General features: G+C 41.4%; 2 protein-coding genes across 4 annotated transcripts in view; both read right to left on the minus strand.

Annotated features, from left to right (window-relative positions):
• The window catches only part of LOC115596792 (zinc transporter ZIP9), a 3,013-nt gene extending 984 nt beyond the window's left edge, over positions 1–2,029 (minus strand). Inside the window, exons 1-7 of the mRNA XM_030442208.1 lie at positions 1,654–2,029; positions 1,296–1,401; positions 908–1,081; positions 761–817; positions 382–467; positions 153–287; positions 7–63 (exon numbers count right to left, since the gene is read on the minus strand). Coding sequence (XP_030298068.1) covers positions 7–63; positions 153–287; positions 382–467; positions 761–817; positions 908–1,081; positions 1,296–1,401; positions 1,654–1,749 — 711 coding nt within the window. The 5' untranslated portion in view covers positions 1,750–2,029. The remainder of the gene's footprint in view (positions 1–6; positions 64–152; positions 288–381; positions 468–760; positions 818–907; positions 1,082–1,295; positions 1,402–1,653) is intronic.
• Positions 2,030–3,421: 1,392 nt separating this feature from the next.
• On the minus strand, positions 3,422–26,206 carry LOC115596175 (CSC1-like protein 2). 3 transcript variants are annotated; one of them, XM_030441006.1, is made up of 24 exons: positions 25,827–26,206; positions 19,244–19,465; positions 18,892–18,971; positions 17,350–17,391; positions 16,087–16,177; positions 15,936–15,973; positions 15,666–15,808; positions 15,415–15,466; positions 15,198–15,306; positions 14,349–14,419; positions 13,583–13,663; positions 13,348–13,471; positions 11,255–11,388; positions 11,014–11,151; positions 10,532–10,685; positions 10,257–10,363; positions 10,067–10,153; positions 9,882–9,947; positions 9,432–9,594; positions 8,262–8,367; positions 7,917–8,084; positions 7,658–7,773; positions 7,500–7,571; positions 3,422–6,923 (listed from the first exon to the last, which is right to left on the minus strand). In XM_030441006.1, the coding sequence occupies exons 2-24, from the start codon at positions 19,439–19,441 to the stop codon at positions 6,744–6,746; spliced, it is 2,520 nt and encodes an 839-aa protein (XP_030296866.1). In that variant the 5' UTR covers positions 19,442–19,465; positions 25,827–26,206; the 3' UTR covers positions 3,422–6,743. The 3 variants fall into 3 exon arrangements, with proteins under 3 accessions (XP_030296866.1, XP_030296867.1, XP_030296868.1); XM_030441007.1 differs by having other exon boundaries at positions 6,744–6,923; positions 17,350–17,388; XM_030441008.1 differs by lacking the exon at positions 17,350–17,391 and having other exon boundaries at positions 6,744–6,923.
• Between the last annotated feature and the right edge of the window lie 9 nt (positions 26,207–26,215).

Genomic DNA, 26,215 nt, shown 5'->3' on the forward strand with positions numbered 1-26,215 from the left:
CCCGGCGGAAAAGAGCATTCCCACACCTGTCGCGCTGAGCTGGCTCTGAGACGAACTGCCAGACTACAGACACAAACACGTCAGATCAAATAACACAAAACACCAAGCTGGGGGCGTAATGTGTCTTCTTTGGCTGAGGTGTGCTTTCTTACCGCGTGTAATATGAAGTAAGTGGCGATGGCGACTATGGGTGCCGCAGCTGAAAAGGCCAGTAAATGTCCCTGGATGTACTTCTTTTCGAGGCCCGCGTGCATCAGAAAGGAGACCAGGCCGAAAGCTGCAGGCGCCTACAAGATAAGGACGACACGTCAGGCGTTAGTATCAGCTCTGTATGACATCGTGTTTATGATCGGTGTGCATGTCACTCCCGGAGAGCCTCACCTTGTGTAGAATCACAGCAAAAAACACGATAACTTGCACTGTCACCTGCCCCGTGGCCACAGCTGCGCCCAGAGCAAATCCATCAGCTACGTGCAAACAAAAATCTCATTAATGGTGTACAGGGATCGAATTCTTCATTCGCATGTTTGTGCCTTTTTCATCGAACTGATGGATGAGTCTGGTTAGACTCTGTGCTGTGCTATAGACTCATAATAAAGCCATAAAAGCCTCAAACAGTGAAGGAATCACATGCCGAGTCACATGAGGAAATGAGCAGCTCCGGCGCGTCTTTGGGGATTTTCCACGCTTGTGGTCTTATGTATGTTGAGCAAACACAGGTCAAACAACAGAAAGTGTCGGGTCAGAGGTGTGTCAGTACCTGCGGCGTGAATGACCAGCCCCAAAGTGGCCGTGATGCCCACACTGTTCCTCTGGGCTGAAACGAGACATTGCACAGGTTATGTTGATTTCAGTGGAGCACGGTTTCTGCCTAGTGAAGCTGGTGAAAGAGCCCCTGCCAACTTGCCCTGCGTGGAGAAGTAACTTCCGATCTGGTCCACCACAAACATGAGGGTGAACCCGACGGTTAGAGCCACACCGATGTAGAACCGAGGCGGGGGGCCACTCTCTGCGGAGGTCGTGTTTTTTCCACTGGCGTTCAGGCCGGACGGCACATCAGAGGAGGAGAAGGAGGAGGATGCTGCGGGGAGAGAAGATGAAGGACCAGGCAGAGCCGTTTGATCAAAATTCCACATAAAAGATGACGAGGCAGAGCGCCACAGGCTCAGACTGCTTTCATCCGCGTGCGCTTCAGTGAAACGCAGGTGGGCGAGAGCGCGGGGAGGAAGGGAAACGGGGTCAGGATCCAGGTCCTGCTTATGTTTATGTGGACAGTTGGTGCTCACACCGCTCACCTCTCCACGACTCCTCCAGTAAGCCCACTCCCTCGGGGATGACCACGGCCAGTGCTGTCCCACACAGGAGCCCGGCCCCCAGGATGGACACAAACTGCAGGCTTTTCTGGGGATGGACACATGATTTCAGCTCATGGGATTCATTCCCCACACTGATTTATCAGCTGGAAGGGACTCACCAGAGCACAGGACGCTGCAGTAAGACTCATATCCACACACAGAGAGAAGTGTGAGTCAAGTATGCAGAAGACAAACACTGCAGGTTTTTGGTGCCATTGTTCAGTTTAATGCAGCACCGCGACTGTTGATAACATGACGAATAATACATAAATAAAAGTAAAAGGGAGAAATGTCTCACCTCGGAGAATCTGAACAGCAGCGGGATGAAGCCGAGGAAAAAGCAGCCGACGAACATCGCAACAGATATAAAAGTGATCGTCAGCCCTCCGTCCATGGCGACGTCTTCTTCTCCTCCTTCTTCTTCTTCTTCTTCTTCTTCTTCTTCTTCTTCTTCTTCTTCTTCTTCTTCTTCTTCTTCTTCTTCACAAGGCTCAGTCTGCGGACGTGTTACATGTCAGGTCGCGCTCCCGGCTGACGGTCTGCCTCCCGACACCGCTGGGCTTTTTACCACTTGGAACCGTGAGAGGCTCAAGTGCCATTCTGCCTCTTCCACGTCGCGCCTCGGTCTCCGCTAACCTCCTCCCTCCCTCCTCCTCCTCTTCCTCCTCCCCGCCAGCAGCAGCCACCAGTGGTCGGATACTGGAGCGTTGCAACCCCCCCTCACGTCAACACCCGCTCCTCCAATCACCTACCTCCATTCTCCCCCTCCACAACAAAAATGTAAGCCCACATCATTTTAATTACTTTTTTTTTTCTGATTGGCTAAGATGTTTCACGCATCCAATCCACCAAAGAAGTCAGTGGTTCACAACCTCAGGGTCGGGACTCCCAAAAGAGGCCGCAGGATAATTCTGAGGGGTCACATGTTTCTGCTGCCTTTTTTTTTTTTTTTTTTACAAAATCTTTGCCTTTGTTTCTGGTGGCGTGTTGCATCATTTCACCGCTTCAGCCCTCTAAAAATGAAACAGAAAAAATAAAAACCCATCCCTGTGGTCAAATTGTTGAAAACCAGTAGGGGTATCATCCAGGGAACAAGTAGACACTTGTTGTGCGTTCACACTGGAAGAGCGACAGAATCAAGTACACTCCAGCGTGCATTCGCTTTATCAGTGTGCAGACACAGTCACAGACACTTTCCCTCATGGGACCTTGTTTTGGAAAGAATGTGTGTGATAGTGAACGGAGGGACGGACAATTTTTTCATCCCCTTTGAATTGTGCCATAAAGTGCACATGTGATGACTGTCAGCAAAAAGGTAATTCTCCAAGTCAAGAACCTTGCAGTCTGTCGTAAAACTATTGAAATACAAGACTGTGATGTTCATCGTTAAAGTTAACTTTTAAATTGACACATGTGTAATATGTTTAATTCATCGCACAATTCAAACAGGATCAACTAATGGGAATTTCATATTCAACCAATAGGAGCTTTCTTCCCGTCGCAAATAAATCTAATTGACTGATGGACAACAGGAGGGAGGGAGATTGGTTGGGCCTATGCCCAAGGCAAGAAATAGCTAGCTAGTGTGCTAATTCCTATGTGACGTTCAGTGGTTGTCTGATGTTGATAGGATGTGGTTGTGTTTTTCTAGCAAACGAGCAGCTCCAGAGGATGAGTGACCCTGAGTGTACCAGCCGCTCACCATGCAGGAGGGCGAAGTGGGATCCAATATGAGACTAGAAACGGTATAACCTGACAATTCATATATAGTGTATGCTGTATGAAATCGGTAGGTGATGGGGTTTCCGTACATAGCTGTTGTTCACAAGCCAAAAGGGAGTCAGTGGACTCAGTGATGGTCTGACATATGGCTACACTTATCAAAGAGTGCTTACATCAGTCACCAAAAGCTAATGCTCATTTCAGATCTAGTTTGCTTGATCCTGCTCATTAATTTAACTTTTCTGTGAGGAAAAATGTTATTTCTTGTTTCAATAGTTAGCCGTAGTTGCTTTAAGTGACTATCGGGATCATGAAAAAGAAGAAAAATGCTATTGTAGACAAACTTGATTAAATACAGATTTATTGTTCAAAGAGCTTGGGGGGGAGGGGGGCGGGGGGGTACAGATATATGCAGTATATATATCTGTTGTACAGACGGCCCTTTGGAAAGAGTAATAAAATGAGAGTCAAATGCTGAGAACTGCTATTGTTATTGTTCCTATCTAGAAAAATGTAAAACTAAAAAAAGGCAAAGCACACGAGACACATTCTAGTTGTGCACAGTTTCGAGACGCAGAGACATTTCACTACTTATTCTGAACACACTGCAGAAACAAGCAGAGAACTTCTCTTAGAGAGTACTTGGCTGTTTACAAAAAGAAAAAAAAACACTATTTATTTCCAGTGAGTCCCACTGTTTGTACAGACATTATGAGGATAATTGAAAATAACATGATTCATCTCAGTGATCCTAGACTTGGAATTAGAAAAAAAAACTACTGGAAAATCATTGCAGCTGTCAGACTGACAAGCATAGAGATCTGTGCTCAAATGAAATGCCACGACATGGAACTGGACACCAATAGTTTGGTTACAGTAGAAAATGTACAATTTCTGGTTAGCTAGTGAACCATCACTTTGAAGCCGTTTAAATACAGCCTTCACACTATTACTTAAGCCATTTTCATCTTACCAGAAGTTGTGGAATTATCCTACATTCAGCATTTAAGCACAGGAAGCTGTTAAGACGAGATGAGAGCTCTCACCCCTCTCGGCGCTGGACAGTATATGTTATTTTAACAGGACACATTCAGAGATTTCAAGACATCTCAGAGGTATAAAAATGAAGAGGTATCAAATATAAAAATCACCTTATCATGACTAGAGGAGCACCAGACTCTGTGGTGTCAAACAATTCTCCTGTTAGTACCATAATGGACAAATTATGGATCATCACAACCACAGGGGGGCGTGCCCTTCTCTGTCAATCATATAAGTGAACGTAAGATTAGTGCACATTTCCCACAATGGTCTTCGGAGCAGCTGGATAATACAGGTTTCACGTCATGGTCCAATAGATATAACTGGTCCATAGTGGCAGACTGTAGTGGAACTGCATCTGCAGAACTTTGCTTCGCTTTACCAACAGTCTTCTTTATGTTTAATGGGGTAGCTCATAGTGTCGGCTTGACTAAGGAGGAAATTAAATGACAGAAACAAGAAGCCTGACAAATCCTGAGTAATGTCATAATTGTGTGGGCACTGCGTTTCACATTATCATTTTGCATTAACATGTGTATTTTTGTCTTCCTGAAACCTGAAAAGAAGCTGCTTAATATGGCTGAGGCAGATCAGGGATAGGTTAAAGGGGCTCTATGGAACATGGAACACAGAAGTTCCACAGAGCCCCTTTAACCATGTAATCTGTATAGAGTTGTAGTGCACTACTATTGCTGCAGTAGAGGCCTTACAAAGCTGGTAACTCCATCTGCAAATGGAACTTAAAATTTAAATGTGATGCACGTTACTTCACAACAACTCAAGATGCAAAAATATCAATATATCTTACATTTCTTTCAGTGAGGGGAGGGAGCATTGTAGTATTCAATTGCATAAAGTTAAGGTTTGAAAATAAGTAGGATAATTAAAAAGATCTGAACCTCATTCACTGGTGAAACGCTTTCGCGGCCTCGCCAAGATTTGATATGTTATCACCAAAACTGCGCAAAGTAAAGGTGCAATATGCAAGAACAGCCACTACATGCTGCTAAATGTAGTTGCTACTAGCTAGTTAACTCAGTTAGCCGTGCAGCTAGCAGTCCTGAATGAAAGCTCAGAGCACTGGGAGAGTGCTGGTGTTAACACCAGTAACACAGGAGCTTGGGAGCGGGACAGGCTAGGGCTAGCTGGTTAGCATGCTAACTTCTGTAGATATTTCTGCAACACAATACACAGACATCATAATGTCAAAGCTATTATTCCTTCACATTCTCTTGATAATTTTAGATCATTGTTATGTGTTCAACTAAAATCTTACATATTGCACCTTTAAGTTTAACAATTTACAACTCTGATTCCTGGAAAATGGCAAACTGTAACAATGCTCAGTGACCGCTGGAACCTACAATATGCCACCTTCATAATGAAGGGGTCTATATAAAAGCTAACATTGAAAAGGACCTGACAGAGTGACAACATATAGATATCCTCATTGGTAAAACTATCAGTAGCCACCTAAACTGAACTCTAATTTCAAAATCTCTAAATAAAGACGTAAACACATGGACAAAAAGATATACATGAGAACCACGAATAAAGAGAACCAGTCACAATGAGTATCATCTGAAAATGACCCAGAAAAAAACCCCAAAAAAGGCCTTTTTCTCTCTCCATCCTCTGAGCAACACAAAAGGATCAGCAGGCTCCGGGCCTTCTGTCCTCCTGCAGGAGCCGTGCAAGGATTTCCCCCTGCTGGGGGCAGCATCATTAGCAGCAAGTCCCAACAAAGGCTCAGAGACTGAACACCAAAAAGATCATTCTCATGTAGTGTGCCAAGATATGAAATATTTTCTTCCACAGTTTAGGGTATATCAAGCTTGAAAGCATTTAAATTAAATGCCTACAAATAAATACCATGTCAAAAAAGGCATTTTTTACAAATCCGGAGTTTTGTAGCTGTACAGTGTTAAAGCATCCAGGAGTGTTAGTAGCAATGATTTTTTTCTTTTCTCTTTTAAAAAGGCTTCTATGGAATTGGAAGAACCATTTAGAGACTGCCACATGTGCACAGAAGAGCCTACTGGTTGTTCTCCTCTCCCACCAGCTGCTTATTCAGGGGAAGCATCTACAGAAGTGCTGACAATTTGAGATACTGGCAAAGTGTAACAGGAAAACACCTCCACCGTTTGAACATGAAGGCATGCTGTACTACAGTACCTCAATGAAACTCGAGCTTGTAGGACAGGTCCTCTCTTTCAAGTGCAATAATGTTAAGAGATAAAGACAGAATATCGTCCCCCTAACACAACAAGGCAAAATATTCTTCATTTGTGCATTAGTGTCTTGCTTTCATGGGTCCATGTGCAGTGTTTTGGGGTGTGCCTCGGATATATCGGGGCAGGACGATGTTGCTGCCCTTGCATTGTCGGAGTAGATTCCCTCCGCATGTACACAGGCAGAAGACATTTGGTGAGACCAAGTGTGGAGTCCTTGAGCGACAATCCATTTAATCCTTAGTAGACAGTGTGCTTATGTTAGTGTAAAGTCCCTCCACGAAGGTTGAGATGCTTTGGAGAACTGTTGGTTCAGTTCCTGGTTTAATTCACATATTCAGTGCACTCCTCAAGATAAACTTAGGGGATTTCTCGTTCTCTGTTCCAGGCAGCATCAGTGCCGCACTTCATTATCAATGAGGCTGTCCTCACCAGACTGGAAGTCCTCATTCAGGCCGTTTTCAACATTGATTATTTCCTCGTCCTGCGAGGACCCCTGGCCATCGTCCTCACCGCTGCCTGAGCCAGCCTCCTCTGAATTTGGGTCTTGAAGTACCTCAGCGATGTACATTTGCTATAGGGGAGAAAATGAAAAGGAATATTAAAGTCTGATAACTGCATTATGTTTAAGAACAAGTTCTCAGAATTGTAAGTCCAAAGTTACTGAGAGACAGATTTCCATGCTGTTAAAATCAGACCAGTTAAAAGAAAAAAGAAAAAAAAAAGCATCCTCTTTTCGTTACAAAACAATGCTGATGTTGAGGGACAAATCATGAACATTTGGCTGAAGTATTGTAAATTAAGTCACAAATGGATTCATGATTCTGATCTCCATCTTTTCGCTACTTCCTTTTTTTATTTTCTAATCTTTGATCTGAATAAAAGACAATTTTGTTTGTTTGTTTACATACAAGAGTATTTCATAATTCATAAGTCATTAGCATTTGATAAATCCATAAAGGCAGCACATTTTTTCAAGTTCCTTTGAATCCTTCTTTTTCAATCTTCCATATATGATCTGTTACGCTACAACTGTTTAAACTTGTGTTTGTTTTAGACTTGAACAAGCTTTGGCAGTATGTCTTTTCTTTGTCCAATGTTTGATCTTCAGCCCAACGTTGGTATTAAATAAACATGACTGAATACATACTGCTGCCTTGTTGGCGGCGGACGCGCACACTGGACGCCCATTCTGTGGCCCGTCAACATCCTGGGTGTCGATCTGGAACAAAAAAAATGCATTTAACATAAGCAGCTGAATATAATGTTGATCTGTAATGGTACCGAATTTAGAAAACATGTCATTACCTTGTAGTTGTGGGCACTCAGATATTTAAAATGTCCGAAGCAGACGTGAGAGAGGCAGATAATGATTGTGATGATCAGAACTACAAACGTGAACATGGATGTTGCAGCTGAAAACCCTGGGGGAGGAAAGTGGAGCGACATTTGTGTAACAGGTGCTTGTACTTCATAATGCTCCAGAGCCAAGTGGCAGATTTGCTGTAATTAAGTTTGGCTGTGTGTTAGGACCATTAGTGGCCTGTAGATGGAGTCCTTGTCTTACCCGAGCGAACAGTGGAGAAGAAAAGAAGCCAAAACAGGCAGAGAATAGGAGCGGCCACCACTTGGTTGACGGCTCCAGAATGGATCTTTTTGTCCAGTTTGGATGGTAGATAGGCGTAATACATGTTGTACCTGTCCGCTAGGTGTTTCAGCAGCATGTACATCAGCCCTGCACAGAGACAAAAGATAAAACAATTAGTGGAACTAATCCAATTAGACCTGCCAATAAGCCTCTCTGTAAAGAACAGAGCCACTGACTGCTCCCTGCCCTCTGTGCGTTTATACTGCAGTCATTTAATCAGCATGTTATTGTGATGTGGAACAGCAGCAGCCCAGAGGAGCTCACCAAAAGGGACGATGATTGGGCAAGTGATGCTGTAGGTCATGACCACGGTGAAGACACACATCATCCAGGCGTAGGCGGCCCCAAACTGGAACTCATAGGCTTGGTGCTATGAAAACACAATGACAGGACTGTAAAGAGAATCCTACATTGTTTGAGGAAAATCAACGCAAAAATACTGACAGCAGAGATTACCATTTATTATATATTTTATGACATTAAACTCTGCTTTCTGTTTTTTCGCTCCTTAATTGGCCTAATCATGTCCACTAACAACCATTCCCCAATGGTTTACAGCAGCTTTTTAAGTAAGAGATAAATGAGCTGTTAATTCACGGTTCTGACACAGTTTCAATTTAAAATTTCCAGACTTTTCTGTAAATGTTTTAGGACCATATTAACACGAAAGTACTAACAGCCAGAAGTTTATAGAAATGAATGTATTTCATGTATTTACATATATGTAACATTCTCCCTACACATGCAGTTATGTTGCCAAATAAGTTAATATTCCTGTCTAACACCTCTGTCGAGGAACAAGGAAGTAAACTAACTGGTGCAGTCTAGAGTAGTATTATTTTCTCTCAACATACTGACTGAACAAAACTGAAAGAAATCAGTTTTAAAAAGTAAATCATTAGATTTTTGCAGTGTCTGTGCAGCCTTGTTTATTCATTTGTCCATGTGAACGTCAATGCACACAGCAATAAAGGTGTAGTTTCCTTATGCAGAAAAGATATAATCTGTTTACTTCTCTGATAATTACATCACGGCATAACTCATAAAAGTTCAGACAAGCTTAAGATTTGGTTATTTCTAGTGCTACATATACAGAATATAAAATTCAAAGATATTCAGGAGGCAGTTTGTTAAACTGTAATGGGGGAACAGCCTATGGGAGCACCTGTGTGATGAGATTTACCTAAGAATTAATTAGAATAATTCTTTTTAGAGATTCTTAATTTCATATTTAAAAACAGAGTAACAACAATGGTCTAAAAACATAAATATATTCATACCCTCTTTTCTTTTTTCCATACTTATTCAGGAAAAAAAGAACTTACTTAAATCAATTTCCATACCGCATAAAAACCCTGTGAATTCTTATATTAAACTATTTGCTGATTCTGAGACCGATAAGTGATTTCAGCTTGGTGTGTAGGAGACACTCACCCTCTTGACATTCCTCCTCTCTGCTGCAGAGCGAGCCAAGCAGAGGCGGATCATGTACATAAGTAGACCGGGAATCCTCAGCAGGTCCATGGCATTACCGATGAATGCAGACGCAATGACATAGTTCACAAAGAAGGCTCCGTTGTCAGGAAGGAACACACACCTAAAGCGCAAAGAAGAAAGTCAGTCTCACAATGAGTTAATGCTGAATGATTTCATTGGTCTTCATAGCCATTTCATAATACATTGAAACTTGTAATAATACTAAAGAAATTAGGCTGTTTTCTTTATTTTATTAAACTTTTTATTTGATTGGGAACAAAGCACGTTCATGAACATCAGTATAAAAATGTAAACGTGCCGGATTTTGCAAGAATAGTTCTTGCTGTTCTGTTTTGTATTAATTGCTACAGTGTTGTATGAACACGCCCATAAAATCATGATACTCACTCAAATCTGACTTTAGCATCTGCCAAGAATCTTTTGTCAAAAAGCCAGCGGAAGAAAACATCCAAACTGCAAAGACACACGGAAAAGAAAGGATTCATTTCAGGTATTTAGGCTAACAAAAATGACAGAAGGGATAGCTTTACATTTTATTGCGTGGCAGGGTAGAATAAAAAAACATCCTTTACCTGCTGAGTCCTAGGGAGGGCAGCAACAAGACCATGAAGATCAAGAAAGTGTAGCATTTATGCATTGTGGTCCTGTTCTCTCCTGACCTGTTAGGGCAAAGGAAATATTCACACATATTAACAAAACAGACAGAACACACCCAACCAACCTCAAATGGGAGTAAGGACAAAATGAATGTCTGAATCATACCGGGTCCAGTGGGCCTCGAAGAAGGCAGAGTAGTAGACGATGGTGGGAAGTAAGGCGGAGAAGGACCATAGAAGAAGGGTGGGGAAGAACTGGGTGATGATTGGATTCTGGAGGGAAGATACGAGAGACATGTTGCGTCAGGAAATGTAGAAGTGAATTCTGTTGCCTTTGCAACTGCATGCTGACTCATAAGAGCTTGGTATGGCACCAATAAAGAGGCCTGAACACACCACACAGCTGAAAGTGGACACACAGCAGCTTTGTTCAACACTCACATTTAGGTACTCCACTGGTTTGGTAACATTGAACTTGTCCATGGTGGAGATGATGATGGCCGGGGTGGTGAGGAAGAAGAGCAGGAGGAAGAGGACAATGTTGATGATAAGGCAGCGGAGCCACCAGGAGAGTCCTCCCACTGACAGATGCTCCCTGTGGGATAAAGGTTATGCAGCGGTTAGATTGACACTAGGCCAAGACCCGCAGTTATGGACACAGCTGGCCAGTAAACTGATACTGCAGCTCAAAAACCAGTTTGTCATCTGGAGGTAGAAAGTACAGCGTGATATTGAGAGCACTAAATATCAACAAGTCTGTGTTTGTAGAATTCCTTTGGGGTATTTGAGATTTAGTACTTTTATTCTGCCAAATGTAACCACCCCTTTCAAATGGTGTGGTTATATAATTATTAAAAATAAAGAAATAAATGCAGATTCAGCCCGGTTTGTAGACAGAATATTTGAGCTGAATGTGTTCTTACCAGTAGACATTTTGTGGATCAGGGGCATAGGTGACAGTCCAGTTATGGGTGTGGAGCTTGGCGCTGAATTGAGAGCACTTGGGCTCCCGACGACATTGACAGCCCTGACACTTGCAAGCATTGAAGTCTTTCAAGATACTGAAAAGAAACATCCGCAAAGAACAGACATGACAGCATGTCATTTCAACACCATTGTCACAGAAACACATTCACAAATAGAACCACATGGAAATGTTCTTACGTGGCAGTTATGGACTCATTCTGGAAGGTGACAAAGGCCATTCCTAGGGGCTTCCTGTTAACCTTTTCTCTCTCCTTTCTGTATTCATCTTTAAGTTGTGCCTCCAGCTTGGTGTAGTAGCTCACTGCTTCTTCCTGTGAACGACCAACCCCAAGGCACAAACATTGCAGTGATTGTGAAAGTCACTTCATATGCGAGGTTAAACACACAGTATGTAATTTCTGTTGCTACGGGTCTCTAAATCAAAACACAAGACCTAAGTACAGTGGCATGATGGGAGTTATATTCATTTTTAAACATCCGCCATTGCTGATCAACAAAGAGTGGGGCAGAAATGTTCACGATAATAAATAACTGAACTAAATAAATAACAAAAGCCCAGTCATTTTTTATACTTTTCAATGCAGAAATATTACATATTTTTTCACTCTGGGGTTCTTTTACTTTGAGTAAAGACATTTGGCTGTAAATGTTGTGGTTGTTGTTTAATGTTTTGATCTTAGCAATATAGTATCTTGTTACTGTTGAATGTTTTCTAGTTTATTATTTTTTTTATTTTGGAACCGTGTAACTGTTCTGCTGTTCGTCTTGGCCAGGACTCTCTTGAAAGAGATTTTTTATTCTCACTGAGACTTTCATGCTGAAATAAAGATTAAAGGGATATTCTGGTGTAAGTTTAATCCATGGTCTAAATCACCGTGAAACTGTGTTAGACTCCCTCTCGAGAGATCAAGTTAGCAGACCACTAATTTACGGAGTTCTATCAACCTCAGAAACGACCGCACGACAACAATACACTGCAGTAAACGGATCCAAATATAAACCGCCACCAAAAAGCCACAAATAAGGCTCAGAAAAGCACCAAACATCAGCAACAGTAAAAATAGGGTTTAGCACATAGTCTGGGGCATCTAACCTCCGCTAGCTTAGCTGGATTTCTATTGGGAAGCTAAAAACAGATTTCAGCTCTCCTCCATCAGCTTCTGGGTCGGGGAAGTCCCGACGCGACGATTACCAAGTGCGGTTAGAAATGCTCAATTCTGTTCTTTTCCCTGTCCGCTCTCGATAATAACTGGCAGGTAAGACACATATGAACTTTGATTGCTTTTCCATGGAGTCATAATCATACATTTTCATCCATGAGCCGCGGAACTCTACTGCACTCGGTAATCAAGTCGTTGGGACTTCCTGTCAACAGGAAGCTGCTGCAGAAGAGTGGTAAATTTTGTCAGCTTTTCAGTAGAAATCCAGCTAAGCTAGTGGAGTTTTAATGCCCCAGACCATGTGCTGAGACCCTATTTGTACTGTTGCTGAAGGTTGGTGCTATTCTGAGGATTATTTGTGGCTTTTTGGTGGCGGTTTATATTTGGATCCATTTAATGCAGTGTATTGTTGTCGTGCGGTCATTTCTGAGGTTGATAAAACTTAAATTAGCGGTCTGCTAACTTGATCTCTCGAGAGGGAGTCTAACACAGTTTCACGGTTTGTTAGACCATGGATTAAATTTATACCGGAATATCCCTTTAAGTAAGTAGTCCATGTGCCCATTTAATCAAATAAAAAATGAAAGACACACACAAGGCTATGACTTTAGAAAACACGTGCTATAACAAAGATGTGGGATTGTGCTTCCAATTAATAATAAGACAGTTATGGCCAATTTGGTTTCATCAAAGGGAATCTGTAAATTCTTCCATTCATGTGGTTGCCATATTTACGCTAATCTGTTTTCCTCATCCAACATTTTAGCATGTGTCACATGAAAGTTTTTTTTTGCATTTTTCATAATGAAAATACAACCATACAGTGCAGCAATGTGTGTCACAGTTAGCACAAGGAATACTGTGACTAAAACAAAAACACAGGCTACAGTATTCTCTACCAATGAGGCGAAAATATGTGGTTTGGTGGCTTTCCTATGAGCAGGTACCAGCATCTTACATTGTTTATGAAGTCCCTTCCTGCCTAACATAGATTCCCCTCATGAATCGATAGCTGGACTGTAGAATCAGCCCTTCTTCCCCTCAAATATACTCACAAGTTTCAGCAGTGAGATGTTTAGAGATAAATCTATGTCGATATGTTAGTCTGACCTGTTCGCAGCCTTTGATGATGCAGCAGCAAAGGTGTCCACAGGGTTTCGGATTGATCATGGTAATATCGTGCTCCTTGGCCTGCAGGTCAAGGAAGAATTTCTTGCTGCGCTCTGTCTTCTTCCTGCATGCAAAACATCAGCTGCGTCAGACTGAGGCGCAGGCCACTAAGACACTTCACGAGTGCACCCCAAACACAGACACACACTTGCGCCCTTTTGATGAGAACACTTACCTCTCAGAGTTGAGAGACATCAGCCTTGCCACATTGTAACAGATACGAGCTTCCAGTACAACGCAGTTTTCATACGCGTGCCTGTGATAAAAGGGCAGGTAGGGAGAAAATCATGTTAAGTTTAAAAAGTACAACTGTACTGTGGACATACAGTATTACACACCTGATGATCTATCTTTACAATATAATAATCAAATAATATTGACTTCATAATAACCATCATTTAAAAGAGGTCATATTATGCTTTTTGACTTTCCTTTATCTATTTGTTTGTTGCAATTTTGTGCATGTAAAAGGTCTGCACAGTGAAAAAGGTAGGCCCACGCCAAAGATAAATAAATATATATCTTTTCAATTTATCATTGTTGTTAATGAAGTAACTGCAATGAAGTGTTAACTTAGCAGCTTTTCTGTACTGCTTTTTTGCAGTGCAGGAGCAAAAAGAAGATTTTGGTTAATACCATTAGGCTTTGTAGGAGTTGAACAGCCCCCCCCCCCAGTCATCTTGACACATGACTTGCATGACCCTGCTCATCTGGCTTCTATTATGGACAATTACACATATAGGCCTATCATTGTCTGATCCTAGCCATATGGGCCTGGACAAGACAGCTACTTTTAACAGGAAAGCGCATGGCTGTCATACACCTTAATACAGTGACTGCACAGCTCACTGCCGCATCATAGCAGTTTATCATTTTAATAAGCAGACTGATGTGAGCATTGTGAGATATTAAGTGTAACGCCAAGATGCAAAAGTGCTTACTCAAAGTGTTGCTTTATCTCCGACTCCTCTGCGTATTTGGAGATTCCATTGACAAATAAAGTGCGTTTCACCTGCATGGGAATGACGACAGAATAAGTTACCAACAAAACTCAAACCTGTGTGTGTAGAGAGTGTGTGGAACCAGTCACAACGTGTGTTTACAATAACTTTCAGGTAGAAAATCTCTCCCTCATGTAGCTTACATACAATTCAATTTTCTTTTTTTATGGTTGAGTTTATACATCCCATTCAACTAAAACACAACAAAACTTAACACAGTCATATAATAACACTTCACTAATTTAGGTTAGAGAAATAATTTACCTATACACAGAAAGCTTGAGTTTACCTGAAGGTTAACCTGGTTACCAGAGGTTACTAGCAAGGCACACATTACGTAAAATAAAGCAAAAATGTCAGAAAATCTTAAGACCGTGTATAGGAGATGAATCTTTAAATGTTAAAAATGACATCTGGAAAAAAACTAAGAATTTCACATATCACATATTGCATGTACTGTGCTAGTATCTTTGGAATCTATCCGACAGCAATATCTTAGAATAACTGCTAGTTTTGGGTAAACTCCAACTGTCATTTTCTATAGTCTGTGGGCCAAAAGGACACTAAAAGACAACACAAACCCCATCCGCAGTCTGTGCACCTTGCTGCCATCAGGCATAAGATACACAAGTATCCAACATCAAACTCCACTTAGTGGTTGTTGAAAAAAAGGTAATTGTATTGTATGTAAGCTAGCATTTGAAGCAGGAGTTTATACCAGGAAGTTCGAATTAACAAACATGTGGTTGGTTCTAAAAAGCAGCCCTTTTCTGAACCCATGCCACCCACCAGGTCATCCTCCTTGTAGTGCATCTTGGATGTGTGCCGTCTCATGCTGTACACTGTCAGTAACAGGTAGAGAAATGCAAAGGTGGTGTGCAGCCACAGTAGTGCATTACTGGGGATATAAAACACAGTTGGGATTTAGCAACAGCATTCCGAAGTAAAGACTCTACATAAGACTTCAAAGAGTAGATAATACAGTGACAATCTAAGAATTACTCACTCTGCATCCAAATTTGCTATAGTGGTTCGCCCAAAACTATACGCATTGTTTTCTGTTGAAGAAATGAAAAGAAACAAGACAATTACATTGAATGCTTTGAAGCTCACTTTAGTCAACACATCTTCAAATGTCTCAAAATCCAAGTATAATTCATTTAACATTTTTTACTTGATGGTTGCTTTTGTTTACATTGTACTGTATGTTTAACATCTCTGATGACAAGGAAGCATCACCTGGTTCCAATCACTCACCAAGTAGGTTTCCCGAGAAGTTCACCGGCAAGATGATGCCCACAGAGAGCACGCCCACCACTACCAGCAGGCCAATGATGTGGCGCTGAAAGGACAGGTAATGCACTGCATCCTCTCCGCACTTCTCCCTTATCTCCTCGTCCCTACAGAGAGACCACACCGACAAGGTCGACAACTTCAAAACGGTGATAAAAAAAATACATATCCAGTTTATTTGGCATTCCTCCCGTTTTATTTCATTTCCAACATGCTGTGACAAGGTTGACTCACTTGATACGAAAGATGGCAGTAAGCCAGGAGCAGAAGCCCTAAAACAGACGAGAGCAGAGAACTGAAGGTGTTACACTAGTTATCACATGCAATACACAGTATATCCTAGATAAGACACTATACTACCCTGTGAGAGCAATGTTATACTTACTGTGTCTCTCTGATCAATGTCCACAGAGCTAGAAACTGAGGTGAGGCGCTCATAGCGTTCTGCTGTTTCTGATGTCATGGCAGAGGCCACACTGTATGCAAAAAAACACAACCCATAGCATTTACATGATGTTACACAACATTAACCAAGTACCATAAGGGGGTGTTAGTTCTTGTCTCAGGACAGTGGGATTACCAACAGCATGGAAAAGTTGACAACACAGAACACAAACACATTTGCTCTAAAATGGATTGCAGAGATTCATCCCTGCTCATCCTGAGTGGGCTGAACACAGGATTTGGCATGGTAAACCAGTCAACCACAGGATCAATCTCTGCAGCCACATTTCATGCAGCATTGGGAGTAAGAAGCCTACTTTACACAGGTTGAGTATACCATCACTGTGAGAGGAAAGGATGTGATAAGTGGTTAGAAAGCTCTACAAAAGAGAACATTTACAGAGGAAACAAAAGAAAATCAATGATCATGAGCCAGATTTACGGAGTGTGTCCAGCAGAACACGAGGTCCTCCCGGACATAAAACAGCCCCATGGCCATATTGCATCTACACAAATTTGAATGTACTCCCCAGGCAGGTCATGTCGGGTCAATTTGTACACAGCTGGAAAATATAAAGAGGACCCAGGTTCTGCTGGAATTCCAACATTGGTTCAGTGTTCACTACTACATGAAAGGATGACGTCAGCCAGGGCTCTAAGAGATCTCTAATGGAATGAGGAGAGAGCCTGCGGCTCTAATCCACCGTCATTCCTTCTCTCGCACATTCCTGCGTGAAGTTGGAATGGCTCATCTAAGCTCTAGTAGTCTGGAAATACTGGAGGTGCACCATGTTAGGGCCTGTCTTTGACAAGAAAACAGATCAGGGAAGCATTACCTCTCCCTGCAAGCATCCTGTCTGGGCGGCTCATGCAGTGCGCTCACACAAAAGAAGTCCGTGCTTCATAAAGAGGTCAATACACAGATTAGCACACAGATCTGATTAGGACAGTGACAGAGGACAGGGATACCCAACAGCAGAAATACAAGTGTGACAAGGCGAGGGAGAAGAAATTAGGAGCCTGGCACTGGTAAACGCCTGGAGGAGGTGAGAAAAAAAACCTAAACCATCAAGAGTGAAAGAGACAGCTGAAACCCACAGCGGCCTGAGCAGAGTGGACAAGAGTTATGAGTTAGGTTAACTACAGAGAGGGGCGAGGAGAGAAGAAAAAGGCGGTGAGGCTTTGATATGGAGAGATAACATACTATTCCCGATCATCCAGGCGACTGTACCGCTGGTCCATTCTTCTGGTGAATAGAGAAGCAAAACAAAGCCATTCAGCTTTAGTGACGAGCACAAGGCCCTGTTGGCCAGTAAGGGTGCTGGTTCAGAGACAAACTGGGGAGGCATGCAATGCCACAGGCATACCAATGAAGGTGTTTGTTCATTCTGGTATACATTATCCAGCCATATAAATTAATTTACACCCTACAACCCTTTCATTTATTCTAGTTGAGAGTCATGGCTAGTGTAGCTGGAACAACAGTGGACATCATTTAAACCCTGTTTGTGATAACAAAAAAAGCTTCCGAAAAAAGGTTACATTCACTTTGCAAATGTCACAAGAACTCAAAAGACAGACACGGATCTAGAGTCAGCACAGGGTCATGAGACAACAAACTACATTTCCTGTCTGATACAAAAGTGTCCCATGCTGCCACCCCCTCCTATCCTCCCACCATGCTGCAACCCCATTCTCTGCTCACATGCAGCTGCAAAAATAGTGAGGCTGCAACATCACACAAACACAGCAGGGGGATGTAGGTGATGGAGCACTGTGTCATGGACTTTCAGGGGTTCACAGTCAAAGAGGTCTGTGGCAATTATCTGATCTCCCTTTCTCTCTCTAGCTCGATTAGTCCTTTTGTTTCACCTCATGATGAAGCAGTTTAAATGGTGGGAGCAGTCTTTGTTGACAGGCGCCTCTTCGGCTGCTTCGACAAGTGTTCCCATTATCGAATCAGTGGGCAGACACCAGTCTCAAATTATTCCGATATATCTGGCAGCATATAAACAAATGATAATGGGGAACGACTGTCAGTCGGGCTTAAATGCAGGCAGTGGCTTTTTAAAGTATTCTGGGAAATAGATCTGAAAGAGCATTTAAATTGATAGTAATAATTACAAAACATTTGTTCCTTCTTCCTCTATTTCTGGCTTATTCCAACAGCTGTCTCCCATTGCTCTCTCAAAGTGGACAGCTAAGTGATAAAGCATGACTATTTCAGAGTGCATTATTGCTACTGAAAGAGAAACTGCTGACAGTGACTTCCTGTCTGGAGTGCCATCCTTGTAAATGTTGAAAACTAACTCCACCCCAAGAACAAGCATAAAGAGCCATGAAGTACCAAATCCTGTTACATTTTGCCGAAAAGGCTAAAACTGGGCTGGGTACATTCTGTCCCTATTGACCACAGTGCCCTTTCCATCTCTAGACAAATCATATCAATGCCACACTGACTCCACAGTAAGTTTGGTCAAAGCTGGCAAATGTTACAGGTTTGTTTCTTGGATGGTTATTTTGTCAGTGTTCAGTTATCTTTGTACAACGCCATCTGCCAAATATTAATAATCAACCACTACTGTGTGTTTAGTAATTGTTACATGTGTTAAAAGACTGATGTTACCATATCAAATTTCAACCATAGTTGATATATCAGTGCATGTTGGCCACATCATTGCTTTGCAAACAAATCAAAAGGCCTTGCTGGTAGACCTTCCAGACTGGAAAAGTGTGCTCTAGTTACCTGTCAGCGTCAGTCACCAGAGCCAGCCGCCCATAGTCCCATGCTACTTTTCTCAAGAAGGAGAACACAAACAGCAGTCCCTGGAAGCACAAAATAAACAGTGACTGTCAACACCTGTACTTCTTTGTATTTACATCACAGAGACCTACTGAACAAGTAGGAAAGTTACATAACTACTTGAAGGAGCTCATCATTTAAAACACATTCCTGGAAGTACTTCAATTCAATTCTGAGGGTTGTGAAGAACACAAAAAAACTAAAGGGCTTGCACTACATCCTGATTCAGATGGTGCAAATGGAACTCCCCAGCTGTAGTAACTGGGGACTCCCTTTGACTGACGGAAGAACTCACCAAGAAGCACATAAAGTCAAGGGCAAGGACAGTAGGCACCCCACCAAAAGGCAAGCCCTGGAGTACTGTGCTGCGTATTCGGGCTGAGTAACAGTAGTCCCTGGAAGTGCCGTTGGGTGCCAACGTTGTGCAGCTGTCTGGACTGGAACATCCCTGGGCCCCCACAATGGCCATTATTAATATCAATGCTCTGCACATCACTCACTGCAGCATGTTGACAACCTGTAAAGATGAAACAAGAGTGTTACAACATGATTGTTACTATTGCCTCTGATTGTAACTGAACAATAAGCCCATAGTGTCTCTTCCCATCAAGTACATTTCCTCAGAGCCGAAGAGAGAAATGGAGAGAAGATTGAAATTACTAAAAACAAACATCATATGAGACTCTGTGGTTATGGTAACCATGTAATTCAAATGTCCTGTCCTGATGTGTCATTTGTCATATGCTGTATCTTTGACCACATGCACAGCAACTGAAACAATATTTTAACCCATTTTACACTTTCTGTTCCTCATTGTGGCTAATAAATGGGTCAATGACACTACATTGTTCAACTTTGGTCTAGTTAAAAAAAAAAAAAAGTTTAAAATCTATCCCCATCCAGTAGACCAACACAGGTACCCGAAAACACACAGGTTTATAGCCAATTGGGAAATGTCCAATATTTACTCTATTTTTAGTTCCGATTCTGTATCCCAACACTTGGAAACATATCTGGGTTTGTAGCTTGCAAGATGTGATAACACTCAGCTTGCCTGAGCCTGTTTACACATCTGCGTATGTACAGTCATATTGGGGTTTGATGAGAACAGTGACTCTACCATGCAGACTATGTTTGTACTGGAGGACCTTAACAATGGTCCACTTAACTTTTAATGCAGCTACAGTAGTAGTGTCTAACCCTGACATGTCTTCCTTCTGGTTTCTGATGTATTTCAGTTAGAAACAACAAGCAAGCATTGACCTGACAAGCTCATTGAAGGTTTATGATGGAGAACACAAAACATTAACAGTGTATGCAGCGTATTAAGTACTATGAAAAATGTATTTAATAATAACACCCAAATCCCAACATTAAAGGAAACACCCCAATGACCTTAACCTAAAGGGTAATTATATAAGAATTTGCCACCAGTCAAAATCAAACACATATCATCTGCTATCACCCGAGTAACTGCTGACTGTAGCTGCTGGTAGCTAGTTAACCCAGGTAGCTGTGCAGCTAGCTGTCCAGAACGGGTGTTGGTGTTCTTTACACTGCTAGCACAGTTAGTGCCCACCTCCAGAGGCCGGAGCGACACTATCGAACTATTGCCTCTTGAGTTGTAAAGTGCTATTAAGATAGAGAAGAGGCAGTGGCTAGCTGGTTACCATGCTAACTTCAGCAGCTATCTCGGAAACACAGCACATCAGACCAATCCCATTATTTTTCCAGTGAATTTTAAGCAAACTTTTAAAAGGCACATGTTGCGGATGTAAACAGAGGCTAGAGGTAAACAAACCAGTTGACAAAATGGAGTAAGGTCTTTAGGCATTACTTTCGATATGGCAAGTTGTAATTGTTCTTGCATGTCAGATCAGGCAGAAGAATTGTTTGGTCTCGATCAACACGTGACTACTGCTTACAGAAAAGTTTTTGCAGACAGCAGAAACAGCTGATCAGTCATGTGAGCTGAATGTTCGCTATGTTAGAGTTTATTAGGCAAATCTGTTTCCATCGAACATTTTACGCATTGACGCCGTTTCGTGAAGGACAAAAACCACCTCAAGCAAGCGTATAAACCTTTTTGCAAATTAGAGGAAGTTTTTTTTTTATTTTGCCTTATCCATAAAATGTATAAAGCGATATCCTTCGAAATGTGCATGAAAATGCTTTATGGAAACATGTCTATAGACATGATTTGACATAATGTCAAATCTGATACTTCTTCAAATTCTATTGATGATTTTAGCTTTTAATTTTTGAACATATCAAAATAAAATTCTTTAAAATGTGTCCAGATAGTCCTCCTTTTACCCTGCCACACAGCAAATATGAAGTGTAATAATACTTAATACCCAATACCAAAAGTCCACTTTCATTGACTCAGGAAATGGGCTTAAAGATTATTTAAACTCGAAAGCAAACATGGGAGGTAGGGCAGAACAACTGTTTGGATAAAAACACTAGCCATCTAATCACCACCTTAAGTAATCTTATGACATATAAACACACATATGAGCTTAGGAAATAGAAATACCCACTATAAAATACAAACAGTAGCCTTGGAGTTACAAAACAAAAGAAAGGTCCTTCTAACTTAAGCATAGTATCTTCTCCATCCTTTGCAAACAACCCAATCTTAATCCAAAGGCTTGCACACTCAGAGGATGTCATATTTCACTCAGACTGAACAAAGGGCTTGGAGAGGGCGCGTAGGTGTTCTGGTGAGTGCTGGCGAGTGTTTGCACAGTTGCACAGCTATACTTGTGCCCTTCGACCCACTATTACCAGCAGCATTCACGACGCTGCTCATCTGCCCTAACACTAACTCATTTATCCGTTCCCTGGAATGCTGTGACATCAGTGCAGAGGGACGCAGCCAGAGCTGAACAATAAGCCGATAGAGACCACAGGGTTCAAATGGACCGGTCTCAACCCAAGGAGGACACAACATACCCCCCTGTGCCTTCGACAACACTGCTGCACATCCTGGACCCATTGCCAGAGTTCAGACTTCTTAACATTCAACACCATCTTGAAAAGGACCTAAGGACATTTCAAACACATCTTATGATAACAGATGTTATTTATGGTACACCAAGACCACTTTATGTCTGCAAAGTCAGTCCCGGGCGAATACCAAAACATTTCAAGCACTGCGTATCTTCTTGAGTGACAGTCAGTCGATAAATGTATACAGTGTCCATCAATAAATGTCCAAATTCAGGAATAAAACATTTAAGCAAAACATCTGGTTAAACATACTGTATCCCACTGTGAGGCTCAATCTAACAAAGTCCAGGAGTTAAGTCAGCTGCTGAGAAGCATGGCTTTCATGGACTATGTTGTTAGAAAAATCAAACAAAATGAATATACAGACCTTGGCAAATGACATATCAGTTTCACATTACCACAGCTTTGAAACACAGAAAAATATTGTTTTGTTTTCTAATCTAATGATAACACATTCTTCACAGTTTAATTGCAAAAAAGGTGCTGCTGATCTTAGTGTGGGTGCTGTTTTTTCTGATAAAAGACAAGAGCAGTAAGAGCCACTTATAATAAAAAAAGAAAGGTCTTATTAACATTTTTGTTTGCTTATAATTTATAGAGGTTGGACACCATAGCATGAACACCTGACAACACAATGCAATAACATTGTAATAAATCCTAAATCCTATCTTTTTTAAGGCTTATAATGAATTGGTAGAGTAGAGCTGAGTAAACAGCTGAAACAGCAAACAATGCAGACAAAAGTCTAAAACTAATTTGGGATTTTCTTGTAATTCAAATGTCTACAGCAACTTTTAACTGTGTACTGTGCAATTACAACATGACTCAGCGGCACAGAAATACCGTGCCGCCTTTCCACCTCATGCCAGTTGCCATGGTACCATCAGTCTGGCACACATTCTCAAAATACAAATAAACATCAAGGGGATGGAGGCAATGGGGGAGAAAATCTCCCACTTGTCCATTTGAAAGCCAGTCTAGAGTTAGTCTCTGTTTGCTTTATAGCTTAAAGCAGGCAAAAACAAAGTGGTTTGCCTAATTGTCCACCTGGGATAATATGCATGGTTTTATTTTTAGCAAGACAAACATTTCGAACAACAATCCGAAAATGTCATATGATACTGTGCTCCATTCAAGTCTATGGAGGCAGGTGCATGGCCACAACATACTAATAGTACAAATGCAAACCTTTTTACTGTTAATTGTACCTCCATCTTAATGCTTTAAGCAATTGGCCTCCAAAAGTGCACAACACTAATGCTTTCCATCTACAATGAGAAACAGTGACAAGCATGCACAGTCATTCATGACCTTGTGCATGTTAATATACACCGTTTTTATTCAATGTGTGAGTCACTTCTTTAATCTTACTTAGTTAAATATTTGAACAGGCTTTTTTCAGTGCTTAAAAACAACGTGTCATGAATTAGCACCTTGACATGCTCCATCTTGTTTTCCCAGCCAAAAAACAAAAAACTAATTTGACAAAGGAGGAGCAGATAGGAGGTGCCAGCAGTAAGTTTAACTGGTTTTGTTGAACTCTTATAATCCAAAAATCGAAAGAAAACCAACCACTCCCATTAACTGTTGTGTGTCCATGCAGGAAAAGATATAAGTCACCTTTATAAGTTTCACCTCCCCCAACATTTCACCTAAAATAATCACTTGTACCAAAAGCTACTCAGTGACAGATATTCATGCATTGGTTTGCAACAATCACCTTGTAAAGCCTTTGATAGACAGAGCATACATTCTTTTTTCGCAACACACGGCATCGTATCCATTATCACCAAGGTTGGTGATAAACTTATCAGCAATGTGAAAACAGAGAATTAGTGGACAACCGAAAAGAAAGGTGCAAACAATAGCTGACCTATGATGACAATGATTACATATTTCTAAATATGTTTGTTCGAATGTAAATAAACTCTACTTGCATGTCAGAGTATTAATACTGTATGTGAACGGTTTTGAATCCCTGAGGACCCTTGTTGTCCTCATGATTTCACACACCTGATTTATATTTTAATATATACATTCTGCTTCACAACAAAATTAAACTTTCTCCAACGATGCAGCTGGCTGATAGTGCCGATATTCACTTATCAGCCTTGTTGGTATTAGCCTGTGAATCATTGACCACAGTTCGGTGACTGAGCTTTGATTAGCACAGATTGTGATGATGTCAGAGTGCGGTTTCATAATCATGTCACAGCATGTATGTAATATAAGAAGCACACACAGTCGAAAAAACAGGAAATAAGGAAAAAAAAGTTACTTAATAAGACGTCTTCCCCTGCTGACATAGATTCATGCCTACTTACTCAGCATTTCTTGGTCAAAAATGTTCAGATCAACAATGGGGCGGGAAGCATACAAACATTAACATCAAATGGACGTCAAATATAAGTTGATGCTATATGATTAAGGATTATTAAGCTAAATAGAACACAAGCTTCTCATCTAAAATCATGTCAATCCCTGTTGTATAAATTCAATAAGACACAGCATCTGTGTACAATTAATCTAACTACTGAAATTTAATTCTACCCCCACAAGACTGAGGTATGTATTCCACCACATCTTTTGATTGTAAAGGCAAGCCTGAGCTAATTAACATCTGAGAGAGAAACCGTTTCAGCTATTCAACTGATCATTTTCTGTCATTTATAAAGCAATAATAATACAAATTGTGAAGCTGCAGTCTTATGAATGTCAGGCCTAGTGTAACGTGAGAAGCTGATTTCTACTATGTGGTACACTGCCATTATATATTCAAGGCTAGGGCAGTTGGCCAGACTGATCAGGCAACACTTAGCATTCAGCTTGTGATGGTCATTTATCATTTTTTTTTCATTTATGGATACAATGACTGATTGATGCTACAAAACATACTTTGAGAGTGGTGAAACGCATTAATATCCTCAGCATTTGGTAAGGAGTCAAGTTAGTGAGGCCCTCTATCATATGGTTTGACCTAAAGTAAGTCGGACTGACTCTTCCAGGAAGGCTTTCCATCAATACTCTCTGATGTCACTGAACCACAGTATGGCTCATGAATACAATTTCAAGACTGCTAGAAGCCAGCTCATGGTTATCCTTTTATAGGCTGCTCAAGGAAACACTTGGAGCATTACCTCTCACAGCCAAGCTGTGATTAGTCATCGGTGCATGATGAACCCATGTCAGTGCATCTGGCACAGTTTCACCTGTTACCTTCCGGAAATTCTTTCAATAACAATATTGCTCAACTTCAAGTGTAACATAGCTGATGTATGTTTTGAATGCCTGATATTCCACTATATATATCTAAAGGTGTGTCAGTCTACTGGTGTATAGCGGCATTGTCTATTCTCCTTATCCTAGTTTTATCTTGTCCATGGAAAATGTTCCAAGACATCTTCATTGATTTACCTCATCATGAATAGCAGAATATGATCCGTGACTCAACAAACACCCAAGTGCCTGATGAGGACCAGGAGACGAACTTAATCTTGTGGCTCGAGTGTGGCACATAAAATAATAATGAATGCAACAGTAACCTATTTTAAAACAAATGTATAATCATCACTATCGACTACTTTTGTTTAATAACGCGAACTTCCAACGATTGCGGAAACTAGCCCATGTTACCCTTTACCTTCACTGCAGATGAGGCTTGATAACTTAACAGTTAGTTAACGTTAGCCTCACGCTAATGATAACGGAATGTGTTTACTCGTTTATTGTTCTGACAGCAGCAACCACTGAGTTACTTAATGAAGTAGCTAACGCTTCGCTGCCGCAAATTTGGAGAACAACCACATACGGTCGCAGTAAAATGCTAATAAACACACAATTAATTCATAATTAAAACAACTTACCTTGGTATGATACGCAGCAGGGTTGAAACCAACACAATTAGCTAACGTGAGCTAGCACCCGTAACGTTGGCGTTAGCTAACTTAGCCCCTCGATGTAGCAAATAACAGGTGGAGACTATCTAAAGACTGTAAGCCAATTTCCGCAACAAAATATGTTTCTCCGCGCTTCCCTGCGCACAGCACTAAAACTAACCAGATGGGACCGGTCAGTCAAACTGTCTGGGAGAACTGTTAGAGATGATAGCCAAGTCTGATCTGATACGCCTGTCAGCCAGTTGAACAGCGATCGCTAACCTAACCAGTCCAACGGGAGGCGCAGCCAGTAAGGTTTAGAGCGTGACGTACATAGAGGCATTTCATATAGAGCGACGACACATCTTTAAACGCCA

The sequence above is a fragment of the Sparus aurata genome, chromosome 15 (assembly GCF_900880675.1).
Source record: "Sparus aurata chromosome 15, fSpaAur1.1, whole genome shotgun sequence".
Classification (NCBI taxonomy): domain Eukaryota; kingdom Metazoa; phylum Chordata; class Actinopteri; order Spariformes; family Sparidae; genus Sparus; species Sparus aurata.